The sequence below is a fragment of the Histomonas meleagridis genome (genome assembly GCF_020186115.1).
Source record: "Histomonas meleagridis strain 2922-C6/04-10x chromosome Unknown contig_40, whole genome shotgun sequence".
NCBI lineage: Eukaryota > Parabasalia > Tritrichomonadida > Dientamoebidae > Histomonas > Histomonas meleagridis.
The window spans coordinates 396,153-420,438 of NW_027150884.1; the positions used below are offsets into that span (position 1 = coordinate 396,153).

At 31.1% G+C, this 24,286-nt stretch overlaps 11 protein-coding genes across 11 annotated transcripts; 7 read left to right on the forward strand and 4 right to left on the reverse strand.

The window, feature by feature from the left end:
* Nucleotides 1-355: 355 nt before the first annotated feature.
* GO595_006137 (uncharacterized protein) lies at nucleotides 356-1,579 on the forward strand (the record flags this gene model as incomplete). The annotated part of the gene is made up of 1 exon (XM_067919457.1): nucleotides 356-1,579. The coding sequence occupies one exon, from the start codon at nucleotides 356-358 to the stop codon at nucleotides 1,577-1,579; it is 1,224 nt and encodes a 407-aa protein (XP_067773733.1).
* Nucleotides 1,580-2,868: 1,289 nt separating this feature from the next.
* GO595_006138 (CAMK family protein kinase) lies at nucleotides 2,869-3,885 on the forward strand (the record flags this gene model as incomplete). Its single annotated transcript, XM_067919458.1, has 1 exon — nucleotides 2,869-3,885. One exon carries the CDS (start codon nucleotides 2,869-2,871, stop codon nucleotides 3,883-3,885), a length of 1,017 nt encoding a protein of 338 aa, XP_067773734.1.
* A 1,939-nt stretch (nucleotides 3,886-5,824) lies between these two features.
* On the forward strand, nucleotides 5,825-6,229 carry GO595_006139 (peptidyl-prolyl cis-trans isomerase; the record flags this gene model as incomplete). Its single annotated transcript, XM_067919459.1, has 1 exon — nucleotides 5,825-6,229. The coding sequence occupies one exon, from the start codon at nucleotides 5,825-5,827 to the stop codon at nucleotides 6,227-6,229; it is 405 nt and encodes a 134-aa protein (XP_067773735.1).
* A 386-nt stretch (nucleotides 6,230-6,615) lies between these two features.
* Nucleotides 6,616-7,152, reverse strand: GO595_006140 (60S ribosomal protein L19; the record flags this gene model as incomplete). Its single annotated transcript, XM_067919460.1, has 1 exon — nucleotides 6,616-7,152. The coding sequence occupies one exon, from the start codon at nucleotides 7,150-7,152 to the stop codon at nucleotides 6,616-6,618; it is 537 nt and encodes a 178-aa protein (XP_067773736.1).
* Nucleotides 7,153-8,727: 1,575 nt separating this feature from the next.
* GO595_006141 (Clan SC, family S9, unassigned serine peptidase) lies at nucleotides 8,728-9,675 on the forward strand (the record flags this gene model as incomplete). Its single annotated transcript, XM_067919461.1, has 1 exon — nucleotides 8,728-9,675. The coding sequence occupies one exon, from the start codon at nucleotides 8,728-8,730 to the stop codon at nucleotides 9,673-9,675; it is 948 nt and encodes a 315-aa protein (XP_067773737.1).
* Nucleotides 9,676-10,206: 531 nt separating this feature from the next.
* Nucleotides 10,207-11,511, reverse strand: GO595_006142 (heat shock 70 kDa protein; the record flags this gene model as incomplete). Its single annotated transcript, XM_067919462.1, has 1 exon — nucleotides 10,207-11,511. One exon carries the CDS (start codon nucleotides 11,509-11,511, stop codon nucleotides 10,207-10,209), a length of 1,305 nt encoding a protein of 434 aa, XP_067773738.1.
* A 379-nt stretch (nucleotides 11,512-11,890) lies between these two features.
* On the reverse strand, nucleotides 11,891-12,382 carry GO595_006143 (adenosine monophosphate-protein transferase; the record flags this gene model as incomplete). Its single annotated transcript, XM_067919464.1, has 1 exon — nucleotides 11,891-12,382. One exon carries the CDS (start codon nucleotides 12,380-12,382, stop codon nucleotides 11,891-11,893), a length of 492 nt encoding a protein of 163 aa, XP_067773739.1.
* Nucleotides 12,383-12,812: 430 nt separating this feature from the next.
* On the reverse strand, nucleotides 12,813-14,198 carry GO595_006144 (Transcriptional repressor tup12-related protein; the record flags this gene model as incomplete). The annotated part of the gene is made up of 1 exon (XM_067919465.1): nucleotides 12,813-14,198. The coding sequence occupies one exon, from the start codon at nucleotides 14,196-14,198 to the stop codon at nucleotides 12,813-12,815; it is 1,386 nt and encodes a 461-aa protein (XP_067773740.1).
* A 1,826-nt stretch (nucleotides 14,199-16,024) lies between these two features.
* Nucleotides 16,025-16,897, forward strand: GO595_006145 (phosphoglycerate mutase family protein; the record flags this gene model as incomplete). Its single annotated transcript, XM_067919466.1, has 1 exon — nucleotides 16,025-16,897. The coding sequence occupies one exon, from the start codon at nucleotides 16,025-16,027 to the stop codon at nucleotides 16,895-16,897; it is 873 nt and encodes a 290-aa protein (XP_067773741.1).
* An 803-nt stretch (nucleotides 16,898-17,700) lies between these two features.
* On the forward strand, nucleotides 17,701-18,027 carry GO595_006146 (uncharacterized protein; the record flags this gene model as incomplete). The annotated part of the gene is made up of 1 exon (XM_067919467.1): nucleotides 17,701-18,027. The coding sequence occupies one exon, from the start codon at nucleotides 17,701-17,703 to the stop codon at nucleotides 18,025-18,027; it is 327 nt and encodes a 108-aa protein (XP_067773742.1).
* A 394-nt stretch (nucleotides 18,028-18,421) lies between these two features.
* On the forward strand, nucleotides 18,422-18,901 carry GO595_006147 (60S ribosomal protein L12; the record flags this gene model as incomplete). Its single annotated transcript, XM_067919468.1, has 1 exon — nucleotides 18,422-18,901. The coding sequence occupies one exon, from the start codon at nucleotides 18,422-18,424 to the stop codon at nucleotides 18,899-18,901; it is 480 nt and encodes a 159-aa protein (XP_067773743.1).
* Between the last annotated feature and the right edge of the window lie 5,385 nt (nucleotides 18,902-24,286).

The window sequence follows — 24,286 nt, forward strand, 5'->3', positions numbered from 1 at the left end:
AAAATTTTATTAAAACATATTAAAAATTATTAAAACATATTATAAATTATTCAAATGAATAGTTTTTGCATTAACATCAATCCCTTCTTTATCTAAAAGTAATTTTACGATTTCTATATTATTATTTCTAACTGCTATATGAAGTGCTGTTTCAAATTATTAAAACATATTTTAAATTATCAAAACATATTACGAATCATTAAATCATATTTCAAATTATTAAAACATATTTTAAATTATTAAAACATATTCCAAATTATTAAAACATAATATGTTATTTGCTTTTTAACTTGTATAGATGGCTCAAATAAATTTGTTATGATGTTTGATTTGAGACATGTGATGTGAAACATTAATGAAGCCACCAAATGATCCGCATTTCCTGACTCCAGATGGAAAAGAAAAATTAAAAGTGATACTTGAAGAGTCAGATGACCCAATGAGTTTTATTGAATCTCTTCATCATTGCGAACATTATGATTTTTCTCAATATTCAAAAGTTTTTCAAATTGGAGATTTTAGTGGATTTGACGCTTCAAGGATATTTGAAAAATATATCGAACAGCAACACCAAACAATCAAAAATAAGATAAGTACACTATATCCTGATCAATTGAAAGAGTTACTCAAACAACTTCAGCAATATTCAGATATTCCTATCTTCCATGACCTCATCAAGGATGTTCTTGCACGGATGCGCGAAGTTCCTAAGTGGTTTGAAATTCCAGAATCAATCAAATCAGATTTATCACCTCCAGATCAACTCAGAGTTTTTTCTGATCAACCCAAAGAATTTAAGCTTTGGCTTGAGTCCGTTTTTAATGAGAGTATGTGTAATTTCCAAGAAGTTGATGATTTCTCATATCTTCATTTATTCCAACAAATTTCAGAGTTCTGTTTTCATAAGCGACAAATGTATCAAATAGTTGTCAACTTTTGCGAGAAGAAATTTTTAGAAACATATCATCCCATCTATTGTGTGATCAGGATTCGTCTATCGCTTTACAATTCCCCTCTTTCCCGTATAGATTCTGCGCGTCCTCTCTCGTATTTGGTCACGAAGGCCGTCAGCGGCGATTGCGAGGTGAATTTCACTGAGATTGAAAAGGCGGCGACCGTTTGCGGCGCATCATCTCAAATTGTTTTGTCACTTCCGAACTTTACGATGAAATATCCCATTAAAGATTATATAAAAGCATTTGGTGTTACGCCACGAGACAAAATGATTTGGTCGAAACATTTGAATACTGGAAATTCAGATGCGGTTGATTTTATGAAAAGAACTCCTTTTTTCGCTCGTATCATAGGGATATCAGTGATTCAAGGAATAAAGCTGAATGGCGATCTTTTCATCACGTTAAAGGATTGCCAGCCTCAATGCGACGTTGCATATTTCATGTGCAGAAGATACAAAACCGAAAACGATTCAATTTTGAGAGAGTGGGCCTCAAAAAGTGGATCGGTGTTCATCGACTATTTGACACTTTGTATATCGAAGAAAATGAAATTACCGGATATACAAGTGCCGGAACTAACAAAAGAACAAGAGGCTATTTATAACGCCTTTTTGCAAAAATGATTTTTGCGTTTAATTTGTTTGAAATTATATCAATAAAAATTTTTCGAATATATTATCAAATACGAAATTTATTAAAATAGTAATGCGACGTTTTAAGAAATTATATAAAATATGTAATTTGTATGTTATGTAAATAGTTTGTGTTGCACAGTAATTTTATCTGTGAATGTGTTCACCAGATGCAAAGAGATTTTTATTATACTTAAAAGTTATTTATTGATAGACTTGTAGTTGAACTAAAATCACTTAAACATCACTATGCGCAGTGTTCTTACATAAAAAAATATGTTTTTCATAAGCATTAAGGAATTTAAACTTCTGTTTTTTCTGGTTACGTGTTTAACTTGCGTGTGCAAATTATAGCTGCGTAATATTATGTAAAGAATTTTTTTTTGATATTCTTATTGGCAAAAGCTTACGATCTGTTGAATATAAATGGAAATTGGCGTATTTAGAGGTTACGCACGAAGAGCAAAGATAATATGTTGAATTTTTTTGAGAATAAGAAAATGTAGCGAATTTGAACACATTTGCCTGAAAACATTTTCTAGTTATGGATCTACATGATGTTTGCATTTGCATATATTGTAAAATGTCATAAAAAATAGATATTTGTAAACGATATGTTTTTTTAATACATGAAATAGGTAGCACTGAACTCGAAGATAGTAGTAATGTGATGTGATTGCCTTAAAATTGCAAGAATTATTGAATATTAACATTTTTTTGATATATGTAAAAGTATCATTTTACATCATTCAACAGGTCGTATAATTAAGACCGAATCACCCGCGGCATGCTTATTATATGCATTTTTCTCTAAAACAATCCGATTCCAAGTTTTTGTTCAATAAAGATCGGGATTTTTTTAACAAAAGTTTGGATGGAATCACTCACAAATTGTATTCAAAGTTCAATCAATTTTTGAGAGCAATTTGCGGTTATTGGTTCTGGTCATTCGAATTGAATAATGTTCTTTCAACATTAATTCCGCTTTTCTGATAAAGATATTGGAAACAAAAAGCATTTTTACACAATTGTGACAACTCCTAGAAAATTCTTTAAAAAGCCTCTCAAGCGACACAGTCACAGTTGTTGAGTTGTTAGCTTACGAAGATTTTGTTATTGTCTGCACGTTATTTTTTGTGTTTGTTTAAACTTCTGCATTCAAAAAGTAAATTTTTCTAGGTTAATTGCATCGTTTCCGTTCAATTTTTAAACTGAAAATACATTCTGGAACGGTTTTTTTCTGGGAATTGTCAAATTGTTCAATCTTGCCAGAACTTCTGATGCTCTTAAATCAATCGCCTCAAATTACCCTCACAGAGATCCAAGAAATCCTCCCAGAGCACCACTATCATTTTACAAGGGCTATAGGGGTTGGAGGCTTTGGCTCAGTGTTTCTGGTGAGGTCTGATAAATATAATCAAGATTTTTGCATCAAAAGAATAAAACAAAAAGAGCCAGCATTCGACCAAACAAAAAACGAAGCGGAAACATTAATTCGATTATGTCACCCAAACATCATATCAATGTATGAATTTTTCTTTGATGAAACACGGACATATTTGTACATTGTACTCGAGTATTGCAAAGGCGGCTCTTTAAAAGATTTGGTACAAAAAGAAGGTCCGATAAAGCCACCAAAGTTATATTCATATTGTTACCAAATAATGAATGCATTGTTTCATTGCCATGAACAAAACGTTGCACATAGAGACATAAAGCCTGCAAACATTCTTCTCGACAGTTACGGAAGAACAAAACTCGCAGACTTCGGTCTCAGTAAAAAGTTTGAAAAAGGAGAAGTTCTAAAGAGTTGTGCTGGTTCACGACCTTTCATGGCACCAGAGATTATCAATGGCCAAAATAATGACCCATTTTTGGCAGACATTTGGTCGCTGGGAATAACGTTTTATACAATCGCATTCGGAAAACTTCCGTGGAAAGTTCACGACGTTGATGAAATGGAAAACGCTATTAGCTTAGGGATTTTCACCTTTCCTTCTTATGCTGAGCCAGGGTTTTGTCAGCTAATTCGATCGATGACAGCTGTGAACCCAAAGAAAAGAGAACCATTAGCAAAATTACTTCGATCTCCAATTTTTGATAGCATTAAAAAGTATAATTATTCTTCACTACCTCAAACACAGAGTGAACGTTCGTATAGAAAATCAACTTCATTTCTTCCGTCATCTGTATCACATAATAGAATTATCAGTAATAGGATTAATAACAATTCTTTTTTGTTGAAGAAGCCAGAGGTAAAGAGGACACCAGTGATACCGAAAATTTTTCCATTTTAATGTTTGAATAAATCATGCTATATGTTTGATTGTAATTTTTCCATTAAATTAAACCTTGAAACAAGATCGCTTAGATCAAAGAAATAATGGTCATCAAGTATTATCTAATTGTGTTGATTAATTGCAATAATAATTATCTATTATGATGACTAACTTCTTGGATTTTGGAAAAAATCTATATCATGAAATTAAGATCTATGTGGGCAATATAAATCATAAAACTGATCAAGAGCTGAATGCATCGATCATCCGATGCTCGATTTTTGTGTCCTTCTGTTGTGGTTGTCCGTGAATTTCTGTGGTAGGAGGGCAAATTTGAATGATTTTACCAGCAGATTTTGAAAATTGTGAGTGGTGAACTGATATAATCTAATTTTGAATTTGTTGACAGAGGAATTTGAGTTAATGTCATTTTTGTTTAGGGCTCAAATTCAAACCGAAAATGTAACCACACCCAATTCAGTTTTGCTTTTTCAAAGCTTTTCAATCATGTGGGTAAACAATAAAGAAACTTGACCCGATTATAATCGTGTTTAGTTTTTATAAAATCATTTTCATGTAACCAAGCAAAAAGGAACGCCCTGGAAGAGACAATTTTGGTTATAAAGAAGAAAAGATTTATGTCCTTCAAATGATCAGTAATCAGAAATAATTTTTGATAATTTGATGACTTATTCAAGGATTGGAGTTCATTATACGAAGAGTAAAACGCTATATATCTTTTAATGATGTATTAGTTCTTTACTCCACTAGAGTTTTTATCCAAACATAAAACAAAGATAATCATGCTGTTCATCTTTAAGCTTGCTGCGTCTGCAGTCGGTTTTAATAAGTGTAATGGAAGATAAGGGAATATAATTATCTTAAAATATTATTTGACTTATATAAGCTAAATATTACTACACACTTACTGGTAAAGGATTGCGGTTCTGTTATTTAATAAATTTTGTAGAAAAGTATTGCTTTAATCCCATAATTATAAATATAAAAAAAATACAAGATTTAAGAACGTTGAACGGATCATCAAAGTTAAGAGTTTCTTATGAATAAGCTGTTCATAAATTTAAATTTTCGTAAATTTTTGTTGGTAAAAGCCATGTTCACGCAATAGAAGATTGTTTTAGTCAAATGACCCAACGCGTTAAAAGATTTTCATCTGTTTGAATTTTTACTGTTTTTTTTTGGGGTTGACCAAATTACAATTTAATTTAGATATTTGAATACATCGTAAACTTTTTAAAGTTTTCGTTTCCCAATGGCCGCTCATTAACCTCGTATCTATACATATCGGGTTTTTTTATCCATGTGAAGTAAACGGCATAAAAATTAACTTTTTCAATACGGTACCGTTGGAAACGCTGCGAAAAGTTTGGTATACCACCAAGCGTTCTAACCCAACATATGAACAAAAAATTAACAATTACTGTTTCTTCCAAAGGTATGTTCATATGTTCCTTTTATGTGTAAAGCAGTTATCTGGTTCCATCTCTATTCGAACTTTTTAATTAAACCACTGCTAAGAATAATTTTTTGAAATTTTCACTTCTCAAGCCTTTTTAAAAAGCAAATCAATACAAACATTGTAAATGCTTGTAACAAATTTTGTTAATTTTTTTCTTTTGACAAGAATCCATACTTTTCATGAAAAAATTAACAACTTAACAGAAATTTTTACTATTCCATAATAAACATTTAGCAGCATTTCTCCTGAAAAAAACTCATTCAACATTGTATTTGAGGCACCCTTGTTTTGAACGTTAATTTACTCGTTAATTGAATAAAGCATTCAACTGCCATTTTCCAAGATGACAAACCCTAAAGTTTGGCTTAATGTGTTTGATTAAATTCTAATTTTAGATCTTTTAATGGCACGAAAAATGGAAAAATTGTGATAGAACTTTTTGCAGATAGAGTTCCACGAACGGCGGAAAATTTCAGAATGTTATGCACAGGAGAAAAAGGCGTTGGAAGATCCGGAGCAAAACTACACTATAAAGGATGTAAATTCCATAAAATCATACCTAATTTTATAATTCAATCTGGTGACTTCATATCAAATGATGGAAGTCAAAATGAAAGTATATATGGTCCACGGTTTGAAGACGAAAACTTTGCAATCAAGCACGACCAACCAGGAATTGTTTCAATGGCAAACAATGGAAGAAATACTAATGGAAGTCAATTCTTCATTACTTTGGTGAAAGCGCAATGGCTTGACAATCACTATGTTGCATTTGGTAAGGTTGTAGAGGGAATGGACGTTGTTGAAGCAATACAGGCTGCTGGATCAAGCAATGGTGTTCCCAAACAAAACATTGTAATTTCTGATTGTGGTGAAGTTTGAAATAAACAAAATATTCACAATGTTGTTCATTGTTGTAATGGAAATAACTTATCACTTGCTTCATTAAATCCAATTTTTTTTTAATTAAAATATTTTTCTGCAAATATTTTCGTATAATCATGTTTACGGAAACACAATGCAACATGCTCTTTAGTGTGATTTTTATTATAATTTTTTTTTTTTTTTGAATTTGATTTAAATCAAGAATTTATTTTGTAATCTCATAATAAGAAAAATTGATATAGAAGTAGATTTTCTATTAGTATCAAAGCGATAACAAGAAAAATTAATTACATTACAAAATTAGAATTAATTCTAATAAATACAATTTCAAAAAAAAAAAAAAACCTTGTTTGATATATATATAATTATTCAGTAATTATGATTTACTGAGCAGCCTTAGCTTTCTTTTCTCTCATTCTGCGACTTCTGGCACGACGAGCAGCGATTTGTTGTTGAAGGTTCTTTTCTCTTTCATTTTCTACTTTAAGTGTGTGAATATGTTCCATTAAAACGCGTTTGTTACGGAATTCATTACCTTTAGCTTTGAGATATAATTTGCGATATAAGTGGGAATCGATTTCCTTTTTCTGTTTGAAGTCCCTGAGTGTGCGACGGAGAACGCGGATACGACGGATCCATTGCCACTTTGAATTAAGACGGGCATTACGTGTACCACGGCGCTTACCATAGCCCCTATGACGACCAAGGCGCTTAGCAAGAACGCGCTTGGTATGGCGAGCGCTAGAATGCATGGCAACTGGGCGACGAACAATGATTCCATCACCAACAAGCTTTCTGATCTGTTGACGTGAGTTTGCCATTGCGATAGTGGAAATTTCTGTCTCATCCATCCAAACACGGCCAACGCCACAGTTGAGGACTGATGCTGCTAATCTCTTCTGAAGTTTGAGGCTTGACATCTTTCCAAAAGGGGGACTTGGTCGTTCAAAACCGTAGTAACCGATTGTTGACAAGTGTTGACAAAAGCATTATTGAAACATTTTTGATCTGAAAGTACACAATTCCGACTTTTTGTTGAATGTATGTATCGTTCATAATAATGTGTTAATTTTGATCGTTTCTCAAGTATTTGATAACTTTATGAAAATTTGTTTTTTTCTTTCGTCACATTACCTTGCAATTATCTCGCTTTTATGTCATTGCAAAATGAAGAAGAAAAAATTCATTTTATTTTGCAAAAAGTTTTAATGATATCACTTAATTATATTGACAAATTCCAATTTATGTGTTCTGCGTTACATAACATTTATATTCCAGACAATAATCCGACTCGTGGAGTAGATTTTTATAAATTTCAGAACAACTTCCTTGGAGAAAATATAGAAATATGTTTTTATGACACAAGTGGCCAAGAATTATATGGGAAATTCCGTAAAATAATATCAGAAGACGCAAAGGCAATAATGCTTTTATACAACTCATCTTCACGGTATAGTTTTATGCATATTTGTGAAACAATAAAAAATACTCCATGGTCCGATGCACCAAATGTTCAAGGAAGTTTTTTCATAATTGCAATAAATTCAACAAATGATAAGGTTGAAGTTCCATCTTCAGAAGGGAAAAACTTAGCAAGTTCAAACAATATGATTTTTTTAGAAGCAACTCCATCATTTCCGCAAACATGTCGATATGTTATTGATAAGATTGGCGACCACCTTGCATCAAAGCTTCTCAAGGATGATATATCCAATGATTTTGTAATAAGTAATGTACAAAATCTAGAAGACAATGATAATACATATCAAAGAAATTCTTATTGTTCAATAGAATAAAAAATCAAAAAAAAATTATGTATAAAATGTTATAAGTATCAGTAAATATATGTTTCTTTAGAAAAGAATTTTTGATATTTATAAGACTTGCTCAACTGAAAGAAAAATAGAAAGTTGTTTAGAAATAAAATATCTGTTTTGATGATAAGGTGTAACATTAAGTTTGTAATTAATTACTTTTCCATTTTTCAAAAGAATACAACATAAAGCATTTTTAAAAAGAAATGAATTAAATATAATAAAATTTAATATGATACTAAACAATCCAAATTAAATGTTTATTTGATTATAATGCTTAACATTTAAAGATTTAATAAATACAATCTTGTAAAGAATATCTTCATTCATTCCAACGACATAAAGGAAAAATTGGTAATAACTCAAAAAACATTATGCATTTCAGCTGAAATCAAAGAGTGAACGATAAAAAGCATTTATAATTATTAAAACTGGTTGATCGAGAAAATTTGCATTAAGTGGAATATTTCATATTTAGCATACAATATAATTCAGATTGATAAATAAACTCATTTTGTACAAGTTAGCAATAGGTATTTTACGAGTAGCAAAAAATTAATGAAATGTCATAAGCAAAATCTTCACTTTGCACAACTGCTGTGATGTATTGAAAAAATTTGAATTGAAAATTTCCCTCAAAATTTCGTTGAAAATACGTTAGTCCGTTGAAACCTACCAGCAATGAAAGGTGTTGTGCAATGGATTGCCGATGTGGCTTTACGGCCAGCTCGGGCGTCCTATGATGTCAACAATACTGTTACAGTTGTTCAATCCGCAGAAAATCATGTTTATAGAAGAATTCCAGTAACATTTAAAAATTCCAAATCGCTTACTTTATATGGGAGTCTTTGGCATGACATAGACAATGAAACCCCAACTGTGTGTATGATTTTTCTTCATTCTCTTGGTAATAATCAATTTGAAGCTTTAAATTTGATTCCATTTCTTTGCACGCCTGACCTTGCAATGTTTTGTTTTGATTTCACTGGAAGCGGCAATTCGGAGGGAGACTTCATACCAATCCTTTGTCATGGATTTGAAGATGTCCTTGCAGCTTCAAATTTTATTCGCTCAGAATTCCATATTACTAAAATTGGTTTATGGGGCCGATCTTTAGGGGCAGCCATAGGTCTTAACACAGTATCTGCATCCAATAATTTTTTTTGTTTTATATCAGATTCAGCTTTTTCATCAATCTATGACATTGTATATGACCATGCTCGAAAGTATGGGATTCCCTCCTTCTTTATGAAGTTTATTGAGCCACTTCTTATCCGCGAGGCTCGAAATGTCATTGGAGATGAAGTCGATATTAATTATCCACTTCGAGATATACCATGCGCCAGAGTTCCACTACTTATGGGCCATGGCAAATCCGATACTTTTGTTCCTCTAGCTGAGGGAAAAGCAATTTTTGACAAATACGGATGTCAAGAAAAACAGTTTTACATTTTTTGTGGGAAACATAATTCTCCTCGTCCAAGGCAATGGTACGAAACAGCTGCACGCTTTATTTATCGGCATGCCGGAATTCGATTTCCCGTAAGAAATTATGATTCGGAACTAAGAAATTCTTTTCTTCACGTGGGCGATCCCGAAAGAATTATACAGGCAATAACTTTAATATAATTATTTTGTTAGTAAATAAATTAGAATATAAATTTATAATTTTTTTGATGTTTATTGTTTTCATTCCTTTTTTAATGTGAATTATAAATATTTTTTTTTATGCAAAGTATTTAATCTTTATTGATTTAATGCATATACAACATTGCAATGTCTTTCTTTCTTATGTACTGATTTGAAATTTTATTAATTTCATTAGGATGAAATTATTTATATAAGTTAAATACCATTAAATGCATCAGTTCCAAATTTTGCTTGAATACCAATTGGTAAAGATGAATTGCATTAGTTTACAACATTTATGAAGTCATTTAGTGCAGAATAAACAAATAAATTCTAATACATATTTTTTTTTTAATATTACATTGAATTTATTGGGAAAAAACTTATGCATAAACATCTTATAAAACATTTTAAATAAATATATAAATATATATCATAAAATCAATTTTATCAAATTTTTTAAAACAACATATAAAATTTGTGTTCCAAAATGTTTTTACTATGCTCTCGAAAATATTTATAAGGAACATGTTACTTGATGAACAGAGCAATAATTAATGCAATAGCCAAAACCATATAGTAAATCTTTATGTTTGATTTGTTTCCATTTGGTGGTCGTGGTTGTTCTGGATCTATATGTTGTGGTTGTTCTGGATCTATATGTTGTGGTTGTTCTGGATCTATATATTGTGGTTGTTCTGGATCTATATGTTGTGGTTGTTCTGGATCTATATATTGTGGTTGTTCTGGATCTATCTGTTGTGTCGTTTGATCAAATAAAGCAAACTTTGCAGCAGCTCCATAAGATACAACCTCTTCAAATTTCACATCATCAAGTACAGGCAGCTCTTTTTCAAAAAAGTCTTTTAGCTTATTCCTTATTTCTGCTATATTTGATGAACCACCAGCAAGGAGAATTTCATTAACGTTCTCCTTTGAAATTTTGGTGGTTTCTAAGAATTTACTAACGGTCTCTATAATGCCGTTGAACATCTTTTCGCAAACATTTTTGAATTGCTCATATTTAACAGTTATATGACTACCAAATGACTTTCCTTGGAAAGTTGCACGAAAGCTTGAATCCCGCTCATTACTAAGAGTAATTTTAACATTTTCGGAATTCTTCTTTATGATGTCAATGTCTCCATCAGATAAATTCTGCTTCTGCCTTCCAAAATTATTTTTGATCAAATCTACAATTAATGAATCTATGACATCGCTATTGATGGTTGGAAATTCTTCGCTAGCTAAGATTTTGCAGTTTTCAGCATTCTCATCAACATATACAAGGGATAAATTAAGTGTTATTCCAAAGTCAAAAATCAGGACAGTTTTCTTATCTTGGATTTTTTTTTGATATAAGTAAGCAAGAGCTACAGCAATTGGACTTTGTACAACATCAATAAACGTAAATTCAGCTTGTTCTGCCATTTGTTTTATAAGTTCAATTTTATCATCTTTATATGAAGCTGGAACTGCTATAATAACAGCATTTTCATAATGACTATCCTTAATCATTGACTCTAAGCATTTGATGTAAATGTCTTTTGGAGTGAATGTTTTTTTTTCATCATCTATCTCAATTTCAAAAATCTCTTCGCTACCAATTTTTCGAACGAAATCAGATATCACACTATTTGAGCCATATTCGTTTGGAATGCCAAAAACATATTTATAATTGTCACCTTTCTTCTTCTTCTTGATCACAACATTGGTAGGCTTTGTTTTTTTGTTAAAATCAACGCTTAATACGGTGACTTTGTTCTCTTCCTTAGCATAAACACTGATACAACTTGTTGAGTTACCTATATCAATTCCAAGACAATCTGAGATCATTGCAAAAAAAAAAAATGCCGTTTTGAATGTAAAAAATAAAGATCACAAAACGTTTACAATTTTCAGAGATTTATTTAAAATCGATTATTCTTTTTGGCAATTATAAAAAATAATTTACTTGAATTCAAGAAAAATCTCCTCAATCAACTTCTGCTTAGTTTTTTATAGAGCACTAAATTCAATATTTTCGTGTAAGTATGATCTATCAACAATTCCCAACAAAATTTATGTAATCACTAACGAGCATAAATTAAATGCACATAAAAAACGTTTTAATAGTATTATAAAATTATAAAATGTTTAATAATATATTTGATATATTTAAAAGTTAAAAAAAGTAATTAAAACATATTAAAAAAAAATAGAAAATTTGAAATGTTTAATGGAGTTTGTATCCAAATTTACGGAGAAGTTGCATACGTCCTTCCTTATCCTCAGCTGTTTCAACACCTTTTGGCGCAAAACCATCAATTACGCCCATTACACCACGGCCTTGTTCTGATTTGGCAACAACAACCTGAAGTGGGTTAGCTGTAGCAGCAAAAAGTGTAACTATTTCGGGGACGTTACGAAGTGATTGTAAGACATTAATTGGGAAGACATTTTTCAAGAAAATTATAAATGTGTGTCCGCATCCAATTTTTTGAGCATTCTTTGTTGCAAGATCTACTAACTCAGGGTCATTTCCTTCTGTGCGGATGAGACATGGACCACTTGCTTCGCAAAATGCAAGACCAAACTTTATTCCAGGAGCTGATTGAATAAGTGTTTCATAAATATCTTCAACAGTCTTAATAAAGTGTGATTGCCCAAAAATAAGGTTGAGTTCTTCTGGGTTTTCAACTTGAACTAGCTCAAATGAGACAGCCATATCCAAAGTGAAATACGGTTAAAAGTGCCATCAAAACCGTTTAATATTTAATACATTTTATCACATACAGAAAATCCTAATTTGAAATGAAATTAGAAAATGATATCATTTCCGAAGATAAAATCAAATGACAAGTATTTTCAGAATATTTATGTCATAGATTTTTTTTACAATTAAAATTCGATCAAAATTTCAACCTTGAATATAATTTGATTTTTCTTAGCTTAAGCATTTATCTAATAGCAAATATATAAAGAATAATACTTTAATCAGAAAAACATCTTTATATATATTCTAAGCAATTTATTTATAAAAAAAACTAAAATTCCGCTTAATATAAAAAGTGGAAATTCAAATCTGAAAAAGTTTCCAACGTATTACGATACGTATCGTAAAATCGATTTTTAACGCTTTACACAAATGTGACACTTCATTCAGGGGAATAATACTTCCAAATACACACAGTTCCTTCGCCGCTACAAGATGCAAAGCATCTTAGACTAGGATGATGTGCAATACCGAAAATTGTGTCTTGATGAACTTTAATTCCACATAATTGTTCACCAGTTTTTTGTTCCCAAATTCTAATTGTTTGATCTTTTGATCCCGAAAATACCAAATTTTCAAAAGGTGAAAACGTAACAACTAAAGGGAAGTTTTTGTGTCCCTCCAAAGTATGCCTTAACGTTGCAATTCCATGAAGAGACCAAATTTTAATTGTATTATCTTTTGAAGATGTTGCAATATCATTATTGCACGGCGATACAGCGATAGTTAGTAATGTTTGTTGGTGGGCAGGATAACTCATCATCGGTTGTTCAAATTTGTTATCATATATCCCAATCCTTCCATTAGCAAACCCAACAGCATAAAATGAAAACTTTGTAGATGTTACTACACGTGATATTATTCCATTTGGTGCATTATCACCATGTTCAAGATGTTTCACTAATTCATATGAATTGAGGTCCCAAACGTTTATATAACCGTCAAAACCGGCGGTTATTAACGTATTCTCCTTTGAACCGAAGATGATGGAGTTTACATCCTTCCGATGGCCATGAAACGTGTGTAAAAGGCCTTTGGTTCCAATGTCATACAATAAAATGGTGTAGTTAGGGCCACTAACTGCAATATATTTATCGTTGGGTGAAAATTGTATAACACGTGCATAATAAGGATTGATTCCATCAGATGGAGGAAGAGATATGCTTTTTATGAGGAAGCCATCTTCGGGTTCGACAATAAAAATATTTTTACTATCACTAAAAGCAAGAATAGAGCCATCATTTGAAAATTGTATGGAACAGATTGTGGTTTGAGTCGTACGAAGAGTATGCTTAAGGGAGACTTTATTGCCGAAAAAGCCATTAGATAATGAATAAATTTGAGGAGTTATCACAATGCTGCTAAGTTTTTGTTCGCTTTGAGATGATGATGGTGGTGATGTAGGAGAATGAGATGGTGTAGGAGAAGGAGATGGTACGTGTTCTTTCTCATCAACCACTTCTGTCTCTTTTATCTGTTTTTTGCCCAAATAGTTTTCAAGATCTTTTCTTTCATCAACACTTAATATGTATTTTATACGAATTTTGTTGTAAACTTCATGAAGTCTTTCGTATTCTTCATCACACTGCTGTAATCGAATTTCATAATTTGTGCGTATTTTTTCAAGTCGAAAATAATCTTCTTTTAAAGCATTAATATTTTGTTTTGCAATTGCAATCTTTCTAGCAATGGAATCAATTTTTTCAAGGTCCTCATTTTTGGGAAATTTTACTGGTATTGTTTCATTTTTGTTTGGGTTTGATTCCATCCCCAAAAATGGTTTGGAGAATATTGACACTTTTTGCGAAACCTGCCAAAATGTTTCTGATCATGTAAACGGCTGCTATGCTCATATTGTGCTTTCAATGCGAACACCAATGTAATTTAATGTTTAACTAACAAAAGCTTTAGCGTTTGCTAAAAAATAAAATCTAGAATATATATTTGCCGTTTTAATATTTTTATAGTTTCTTTTGTGTGTGATTTTAGAAGAATTTGATTTTTGTACGTTAAAGTGAAAAATGTTTGGAAAAGGTTCTTCAATTTCTTTGTGTGGCAACAGCAACAACAAAGTTCTAAGGCTTGCACAAAAAGCAAATGCTGAAACAATTTTGAACACCAAAGCATTACTTAAAATAATTCAGAATAATCAATCATTTCCTCCAAAGCACAGAGTTATTGTTTGGAGATATATTCTCCAAATACCGATGAATGAAAATGCATATATGACATTAGCTCAACAACCAATTCATTCTTCAATTTGTTCTTTTCCACAACAATTACCAATAAGATTTGGCTCAATTTCAAAGCGCTTCATGCGTACTCTTTCATGTCTTGCATATTGGCATCCTCCACTTGCAGAATGTGATTGGCTTCCATCTCTTGTTTTCCCATTTCTCATGTTATTTGGGCGAGATTCAATCATTGTTTTTGAAGTTATAGCCACTGTCATATACAATTGGTGTCAAGAATGGATATCATTTGTACCAAATCCTCCAGTTAAAATTCTTTCTCGGATTTCTCGAATTTGTCATGATTTTGGTGAGACTGTATCACCAACACTTATATGGCCAGTTCTTCGCAGTTTTTTTGGTGAAGTTTCCACCACTGATTCAGCGCTAATATTACTCGATAATATTCTTTCATCACGTCCATCTTTTATTGAGTACCTTATTTCATCATATTTTATTTTACACGTTGATCTTGTTACTGAAACAAATGTATATTCTATCATTAAAAAGGCAAAACAAATTTATAAAAAAGATATTATAAATAATCCTGATACATCTGAATTTAAGCCATTACCAAAAGATTTTTATCCAGTTTTAATAGTTGTAAAGAAATCAAAACGATGGAAAGAAAAAGAGTTGGAAAGAATTCGTTTAGAAGCAGAAACTAGAAAAAGACAAACAGAAATCAAAAAAGAAGTTAAAAAAGAAACAGAACAAATTGAAAAGCAAAGAAGAAATTGGTTAAATCAAAGATTATTTTTATCTGATATTGAAACAGAACAAATCGAAGAGTTTATAAGAAAAGAAACAGAAGAAAACAAGAAATTGAATTTTGGAGAAAGAAAAGATATTAATGAAAGAAAAAAACAAATAGAAAAAAGAAAAATCGATCAGATATCTGAAATTGATAATTGGAGAAAAGAATATAAAAAAATTAATGAAGATGTTGATAAATTAGTTAAATCACATCAAGAAACTTGGAATGAATGGCTAAACTTAAAAGAAGAAGAAGCAGAAATAGCAAATCAGGAAATTGATAATGAAATTAATTTAATTGATGAGATACAAAAAACATCCGAAAAAGAAAAATCAAATTATAATGAAAATGTTAGAAATATAAATGAAATAGAAAATGATTTATTGGATAGAATTACACACAGAACTCAAGAACTTGAAAATGCAATAATTGATCATCGTCAATTTCTTGAAGAGAAAAGAAGAGAAAATCAACTGTTTAGTTGAGTAACATATAAAAATTTAATAAATGTTTTTTTTTTTTTTTTTTTCGTATAAAAAGCTTTTTGTAATCAAAGTGGCCGATAAGACCGTTTATTTACATGTATCGTTCAAAAGTGGATTTCAGATGCTATCATCGAAATCCTTTCGTAATTATACACAACAAAGAGGAAATATATATCTGCCAGTTGATTTATTGATTGTGAGAAATGGAGCATCAGAAGGATCAGTTATGTTGCAAAAAAGAAAAGCTCAAAAAGATCCAGACTTTGATCAAAAATATCATGAAACATTAGGAAAAGTTCACAATTCAAAATGGCGCTTAACAAAGTTAGGAACAATACAATCTCGTGCTGCTGGTCGATGGATTTCTGAAAATTTCCCACATTTTGATGCTTATCTTACAAGTGAATTTGTAAGATCACTTGAAACAGCGTGCTGCCTCAACCTTGATGGTGCTCACTGGCTTCCATCATTGTATTTACGGCCACGAGATTTTGGTAATTTTTCAAGACTCGATCAGAATATTAGTCAAGAGCAATTTAAACGTTATATGCTTGAACGAGCTCGTGATTCATTTTATTGGGCTCCGCCGAATGGAGAATCAATTGCACATCTCACGCTTCGAACAGAAAGAGTTGTTTATTGGCTTCGTAGACACGTACCAGCGCATGGTTCAGCCATTATTGTTACTCATAAGGATGTTATGGAGTCTTTTCGCATTCGTATCGAAAAGATTTCCGAAATGGATTACAAATCAATGATCATGGAACCCTCACAAAATCACGTTCTTCATTATAGCTCGATACTACATTACACAAGAAGGAATCCTAAAACAGGAGAAGTTGTTCCATATTATCAATGGATGAGAATCGTTACTCCATGGTTAGGAAAACATTATACGCCAAATGAATTTGAGCCAATTGTTTCAAAGCACTATGGAAATGCAGAGCTCCTTGCAGAGGTATCGAACGTCCCACGAATTTTTTCAGATGAGTAAGCATTTCATCGTTCATCAAATTTGATGCTCTTTTAGGTTTTTCGAACACGCTCCAAATCAAAGCAAAAACTCGCAAAATATACATTTTTATGTCGGAATTCCCAAGAAACTTAAAAATATTTTTTACTTTTAATTTTTATTCATTTTTTTTTAATAATTAATATAAAATCATTTAATTTCTGGACTAAATGCAATATTTTATATATATAAATTCTTGAATTAAATTATTTTTATTCGATTTGAATTCTTATAAAGAATTTTTGTAAAGAAATATCTAAAAATATTTAATAATATTAAGAGATTTTTAAATTAAACAATAAGCTAACACGAGTTTTATGGGTTTTCTTGCTTTTGTTTTAGTTTGATTTTAAAGACAGAATTTTCTTTCTCCCGATGGAAGATTTGATAAAATTTCATGATTGAAATTATTGATTAGACTTTCCAAAACCCCCAAAAACGTTCTCTTGTGAAAATTGATGGATTATTTTGTAAACCTGTTAATTTGGTTAATTAGGATGGACAAGGAAGTGGATGTAATACTGAAACCTCTGAATGGAAACGATGTCCCAGTACATTCGAAGAGATCAGATACTGTTAGGTCACTTCTAGAAACGGCAGGAATTGCAATACCACCCAATTCAAAATTAATTTGCATATCAAAAGGTAATCAATTGCAACTTGATCTCACTCTTGGTATTCAGGGGATAGAATCAAATGATACAATATTCATACTATGGCCAAAAATGAACCAAAGAAAACTTAAAAGGCATAAAATCAACGTAAACCTTGAATTGTATCAAAAGATGAAAGAGTTCGAAAGGCAGCAAAAAGAACTTTTCGAGGAAGCCCTACGTGTCTTTGATCTATCTTTCTTACTTTTCGATTACTATCGATCTTCCATAAGTGCCTACCAATCAATGCTTAATCAACAAGAACTATCTATCTCTCAATACGAATGCAATTCTAATGAACAAGATGAAACTGTTCTAGAAACTACAAATTCAGTATCATCAGAACCTTTGCCAACTTGTTGGCAGCAAGAAGAAGACTCTAGCTCTGGTGACGAGCAGAGTATTTGGGAAGAATGTCTTTTTGCAAAACCTAATTTTGAACTTGATTCATCAAATTGATGCAAACCACATTTCAAGCAAGTGAAAATTGTTGTTCTTCGTTAAGAAGTTAATTTGCGCCTTCACATTCTTCTCAATTTCAATATTATTCTCTATCAAATAAATCAAAATTTAATGTTCATAAGCTCAACACAATAAACATTTATCATGCGGCAACTTATTTTTTCCTTTTTTCTTCTATTTCATTTAACATCACTTCTTTTATCGAATAGAAAATATTATAATTTTTTTTCTAAATGAATAATTTTTTGTTTCTTTAACATAATACAAAGTTAAAACTTGTGGCTAACCAAAACAATAACTCGAAAATAACTTGCTGAGCAAAACACATTTTATGTTTCTTCGGCGGTTTCCTCAACATAACCGCAATAACCGTTGTGGCCGGCCTTTTCGAATGTCACAAGAGGTTGTCATTCGCGTTCGTGTTTGGGGAGGAGAATCGGGTGTCACCGCAAAGCTTGCCCCACGTTTGGGTCCTCTCGGTGTTAACTCTGGTCAAGTTGGTCAACAAGTTGCTAAAGCTACAGAAGAATATAAAGGATATCGTTGCACAGTTCAAATTACTATTGTTGATCGTCAAGCAACAATCTCAGTTGTTCCATCAACATCTACACTTATCATTCACGCTCTCCAAGAACCTCATCGTGATCGTAAGAAGACAAAGAATGTTAAACACACAGGAAGCCTTACACTTGATAATGTTATTGATATCGCCCGTCAAATGAGGCACAAGTCAATGTCAAAGACACTTGCAGGAACTGTTAAAGAAGTTCTTGGTACATGCCAAGCTATGGGAGCTCAATGTGAAGGTCAGAATGCTAAGGCTATCCAAAAGAAGATCACATCCGGCGAAATCTCAATTCCAAACGAGTAAACCGATCACTAATTTACCATCAATTTTACACATTTTGTAAATTTGCACAATGAGTAAAAGGTTGTTTGGTTAAGATTGTTTCATAACATTTTAGGAATCATACATTAAATTTTACTATGGTTATTTCTAACATGCAATTTCTTTTTTTTTTTGACTAGGCAAATTTCATGGTCATGAAAGCCTTGAAACACATGAATAATATTATTTTGAGAAAGAGATAAAAATTATTGCATTATCATGAACTTTTCAATAAAATATCTTTTGCCTGTTTTGAGTTCAAAGAAAAAGAAAAATAAAAATTTGATAAATTTCTAAAATTACACGAAATTTTATTTGGTTTTATGGTATAATAAACACCATGGTGCATTATATATTTAAATCTGATAGAATTTTATTTGGACATTTTGGGGAAAAAACATAAAAATTGAGAAAGGATTGAACGGAGAGAGCAAAATTTTGATTTAATATTGCTTGATTTGCTACAAAAAATTTACAAATAAATTTGTTCATATTTAACTCTAAAAACATGTTTTCATTAAGGGTCGATTGAGAAGAAGTTAACGGTCATTTAGAAGGGTCGTTATTTTCGGAACTCGTTTTCAAACATAAAGGTTCTAGAAAATTAAAATCACACAAGACCGATTTTTTATTTCGGCTTTATAATGTCAAGCATGAGCTGTCACAGAATATCGAACTCTTCACATCTTTTGCTCACGATCATCCGCATGAAAGACGTTAATTTTTTTCAGTTTTTTATATGGGCACTTTTGTAAGTTCTGCTTGGTTGCTATGCAAACTAAAAACATTTTTTTTCTCTGAAAAAAATATCACAGATACTTTAAAGCCACATTATTCCATCATTTTTCTTTTTTTTATATTCACATTTTTAAAATTTTCGTTTGATGCACCAAATTTAAATATCAACTATAAAAACCCATTTTATAATTTAGCAATACCACAAGTAGGCTCTGACGTTGCAGATGAAGGCTTCAAATATTCTTCAATATTAACTACAGATATCAATGTATGTATTAATCGATCTGAAGTTAATTCAGAAATCACCAGAGTTTTTAACAAACGACAAGTAATTGAGAACAAAAATGCTCCACATGTTTTAATTATTGGTTCAACTACTGTTCTTGGTTCTACTCTTAAAAGTATTTTCCAAAAACGAAATCAACGAGTTCTAACCACGAAAGGCATAAACGAATTTGATTTTTCATCCGAAGACACTCCATTACTATTTGAAGGGATTAATATAATTTCAGCTTATATCACATATCAACCACCATATGTTCGTCACGCACATTCTGATGGATCCGAATACACCAACACCATCATCCACACGTATATTACAGGTTTATGTGAATTTTTAAGATCCCGAGAAATTCCGTTTATCTTTGCAACATCGCAACCATTAAACAACGATACTATTATTACAGTTTTATTAAATGGGGGCACAGTTGTTAAGCTTCCAATGCTAGTTGATTCATTAGCATTTAAGGATTTAGAGAACCCCACAATGAGAGCTGTTCGCGAGTGTCGAAAAGTTGGATATTCGAACATTGAATATTTCAGTTTCACCAAATATCATAGTATTGATTCTATCACAGCGGCGAAATATGTAATTCGAGCATTATATAAAAAGCCACATAAATTCATAATTGTTAAAGGTCATTCAGTTGCCACAATAAAAGAATCAGTTAACGCTGCACTTAAATCATTAGCATTAACCAAATGCGCCGTAACCTTTAAAAAATTCCCACACAAACTTAAGCCATTAGGTATAACTCCACAAATAATTGAGACGTTAGGTAAAAAGAAAGATAATGTCATTAAAATGATATCGAAAACTTATCGAACTTTCAACAGAAAAGAAAAGGATAAAAATTATATGACAATATTAACTACAGGTCGACATGATAGTTATTCGAAAAACTTTGAAGTTCGTGCTCAAAACTTTTTAAACTCGATAAGTTACGGACTCAAAAATGTACCGTTAGCGCAAGTCGAAGTCATATATGTCGATTATGGTACGCCAAGAGGAACCACATTATTATTTGAGTTATGTAACATCAGCAAATATTTAAATGGGCATTTGCGATTTATCGTTGTTCCACCTGAAGTACATAAGAATTTATCAATAAAGTTTAATCGAAAAGGCGGATTCTTCGAATTCGTTGCGAAAAACATTGGACTACGTCGAGCTAAAAGTAAATTTGTGTTAACAACAAACTCCGATAATATGTTTTCGACACATTTCTTTGAGCTAATTGCATCGCATGAGTTTAACTCGATGATGTTATATAGGGCGAATCGATGGAATGAACGCGAAAACACTTTAGAAGTCTATAATATAACGAAAAAAGATTTCATCAAAATTTTGCCCGAAGTTTGGAAATTGGAGAAAATGGATTTGGAAGAATGGACGGGATTACCGCCGAAACAATTTAGTCTGCTTAATACGCACTTTAGATTCATGTGGAAACACTTCTCTGTGAATAGCGCTTCGGGCGATTTTTTGCTTCTTTCTTGGTACATGTGGGAAAGAATTAGAGGGTTTAACGAGGTGCCGTTCAATATGCACACCGACTCTTTGTTCGTTGCAAAGGCAATGAAAATGATACAGGGAATAATGGTAATGTTCGTAAGATCCCCTTTTGTCCATCAGTTCCACGTAAGCTTTAATTTGGGGACAGAGGCTGTTTATGATCACGAAAATGTGATAAAGGAATACTCGTGTATAGGAACTTGGAGAAATTGTACATTATATTGCGAAAATACAAATTGGGGATTTGCAGACCATAAATTCGTTGAAATTGTTGTGTAAATAATAAATATTATGAATTATAATAATGTGATGACAAGTGAAACTGAAAATAAATATTATGTTTGTATATAATTGTCTTATGCTCCAGAAATTGATTTAATTTCAGTGTAATTATGATACAAAATGGGAATAATCCAGCAACAAATTATCTTCTCAATTTATCTGTGGATCAAAATGGATTGAATTTTGGTTTTCGAATAAGCCTAAAACTACAACAGAATACTTTAAACTCTTTCATTGCTACCTGAAATTCTATAAATATGGCAACACAAATGACATTTTTTTATAAGGTGACTACAAAAAACCCTATCGGAGTTGTTGTTATATTAACCGCAAAAAGTTGTTTTGAAATAAAAGTGACTTTTTTTAGCATCCTTTACTCAAAACATGGTGGAGATTGTTCAATAAACCTTAAAAATAAATGCATCATATTCAATACAACAATTATTTGAATGATAGAACTTGATATCGGTTCCGATGATTTAGTGTTTATCTCATTTTTCGCGAAACTGAGTAAAACCCATGTATAAAAAGTTGAATACAATAGACCGTTAAATCCAACAGAAAATATCCTGAGACGGTTTTGACTTCAATCGAACTCACACAAAAAGTTGTTTGTTTTTTGTCGTTACCTTGAAATCCATTCAAATGTCAGGTTTACACTTGTGAGCAAGTAAATGACATCTCCTCATGTCACTTAATGCTACATGTGCTTGTCTTGTTATGCAAAAAAATTTCGATGAAAACTCACGACGAATCACATTGAACAACAGTCGTTACACGCATTTCTAATGAAAAATTCGTAGTTATTTGTTAAAGCCAAATCCATGATTAATATTGATTCACATTGGCACTTTCATCCTTTTCCTAAATTCCAACAAACATTTTTTTATTCGAAATAAATATTATTTTAATTTACTTACTGAAAATAAAACAGTGAACAACTATGTGTATGACAAAAGCATCCATGTATGTTCGCATTAATATTTTTCGTTTTTACTTTCTTTTTTAAAATTTATTTTAATCAGAAAAGCATACATCAAAAAAACGAAGTTATTCCGATTTTATTGATTATATTTTTTGTTAATACAAAGCAATCATATGACGAAGAGACAAAAACACTCACAATATCTGATTTCAATGATTATTCAAAAGATTATATGAATGTTACAGAACGTGTTATAATTATTAATGTTGGCGAGATTGAAAGTAATGCATTCAGAGAATGGCCTTTATTAACAACAGTAATAATTGGAGAAACAGTTGGAAATATCGGTAATAGAGCATTTACATCATGTACAAAATTAGAATATCTTCAATTTCCAGATAAATTAATGAGTGGAATTGGAGGTGGTGCATTTGCAGAATGTATTTCATTAAATAATATTACAATTCATTGTAATAACATTGGTGATAATGCATTTTATGAATGTACAGGACTTGAAACGATAACATTAGCTGAAGGCGTCCGAAATATTGGATCAGATGCATTCAGAGGATGTACAAACCTTGTGAATATTTATATACCAAGTTCAGTTTATTCGATTGGGAATGCATTTTTAGAATGTACGAAACTTCAATTTATTAATGTTTCAGAAGAAAATATTGGTTATTCGAATTATGAAAACGATGGCGTTTTATATGATAAAGAAATTACACAAATTATTAGTTATCCGAATATGAAAAGTAAAACATTTACAATTCCTAATTCAGTCACTTCTATTATGAATTATGCTTTTGCAAGTTGTAATAATTTAGAAAGAATTTTTATTGATGAAAATGTTCAATATATTAATTCATGTGCATTTTTTAATTGTACATCACTTCAATGTATTCATTTTAATGGAGAAATTTCACCAGAAATACAAAATGATGCATTTGTCAACATCAACGCGACAACAGTTATGACAATAGTAACATATCAAAATGAAACATTTGGAAATATGAGTATTACTAAGGGAACAACACTTGACGAATGTCTCCAGCCAACACGCACATTCACATTGACACAATATGATACAATCACTAATTCATATACATTTACTGAATCGGATTCACTAACTGCATCAGTTATTTATTCATCGGATGTAACTTTATTTTTAACGCATTCGTTCACTTTAACACACTCATTATCTATTACACTTTCGATTACAATTTATAGTAAATACATAAATACAATTTCATTGTTAACATTCGAATCAACTTATAGTTATATATCGACAAATGTCATTTATTACGATTACACTGTTATATATTATTCGTCTTATTATAGTTATTATTCTGACTTTTATACATTAGTTGTAACTGATGTTGCACCAAAAGATAATTCGATATCAAATGAATTGTTAATTGGTATTATATGCGGCGCTGTTGTGATAGTTTTGATAATTGTCGGAATCGTATTTTCGATGAATTTTACTTTTGTTAATACTATTACTTTAACTTATTCTTTATCGTTTATAAAAACTTTATCAAATTATTATACGTACTTAAAATCTTATTCAGTTACTTTCATTGAATCTGAAACTAAATATATTTATGTCGATTTCATATAT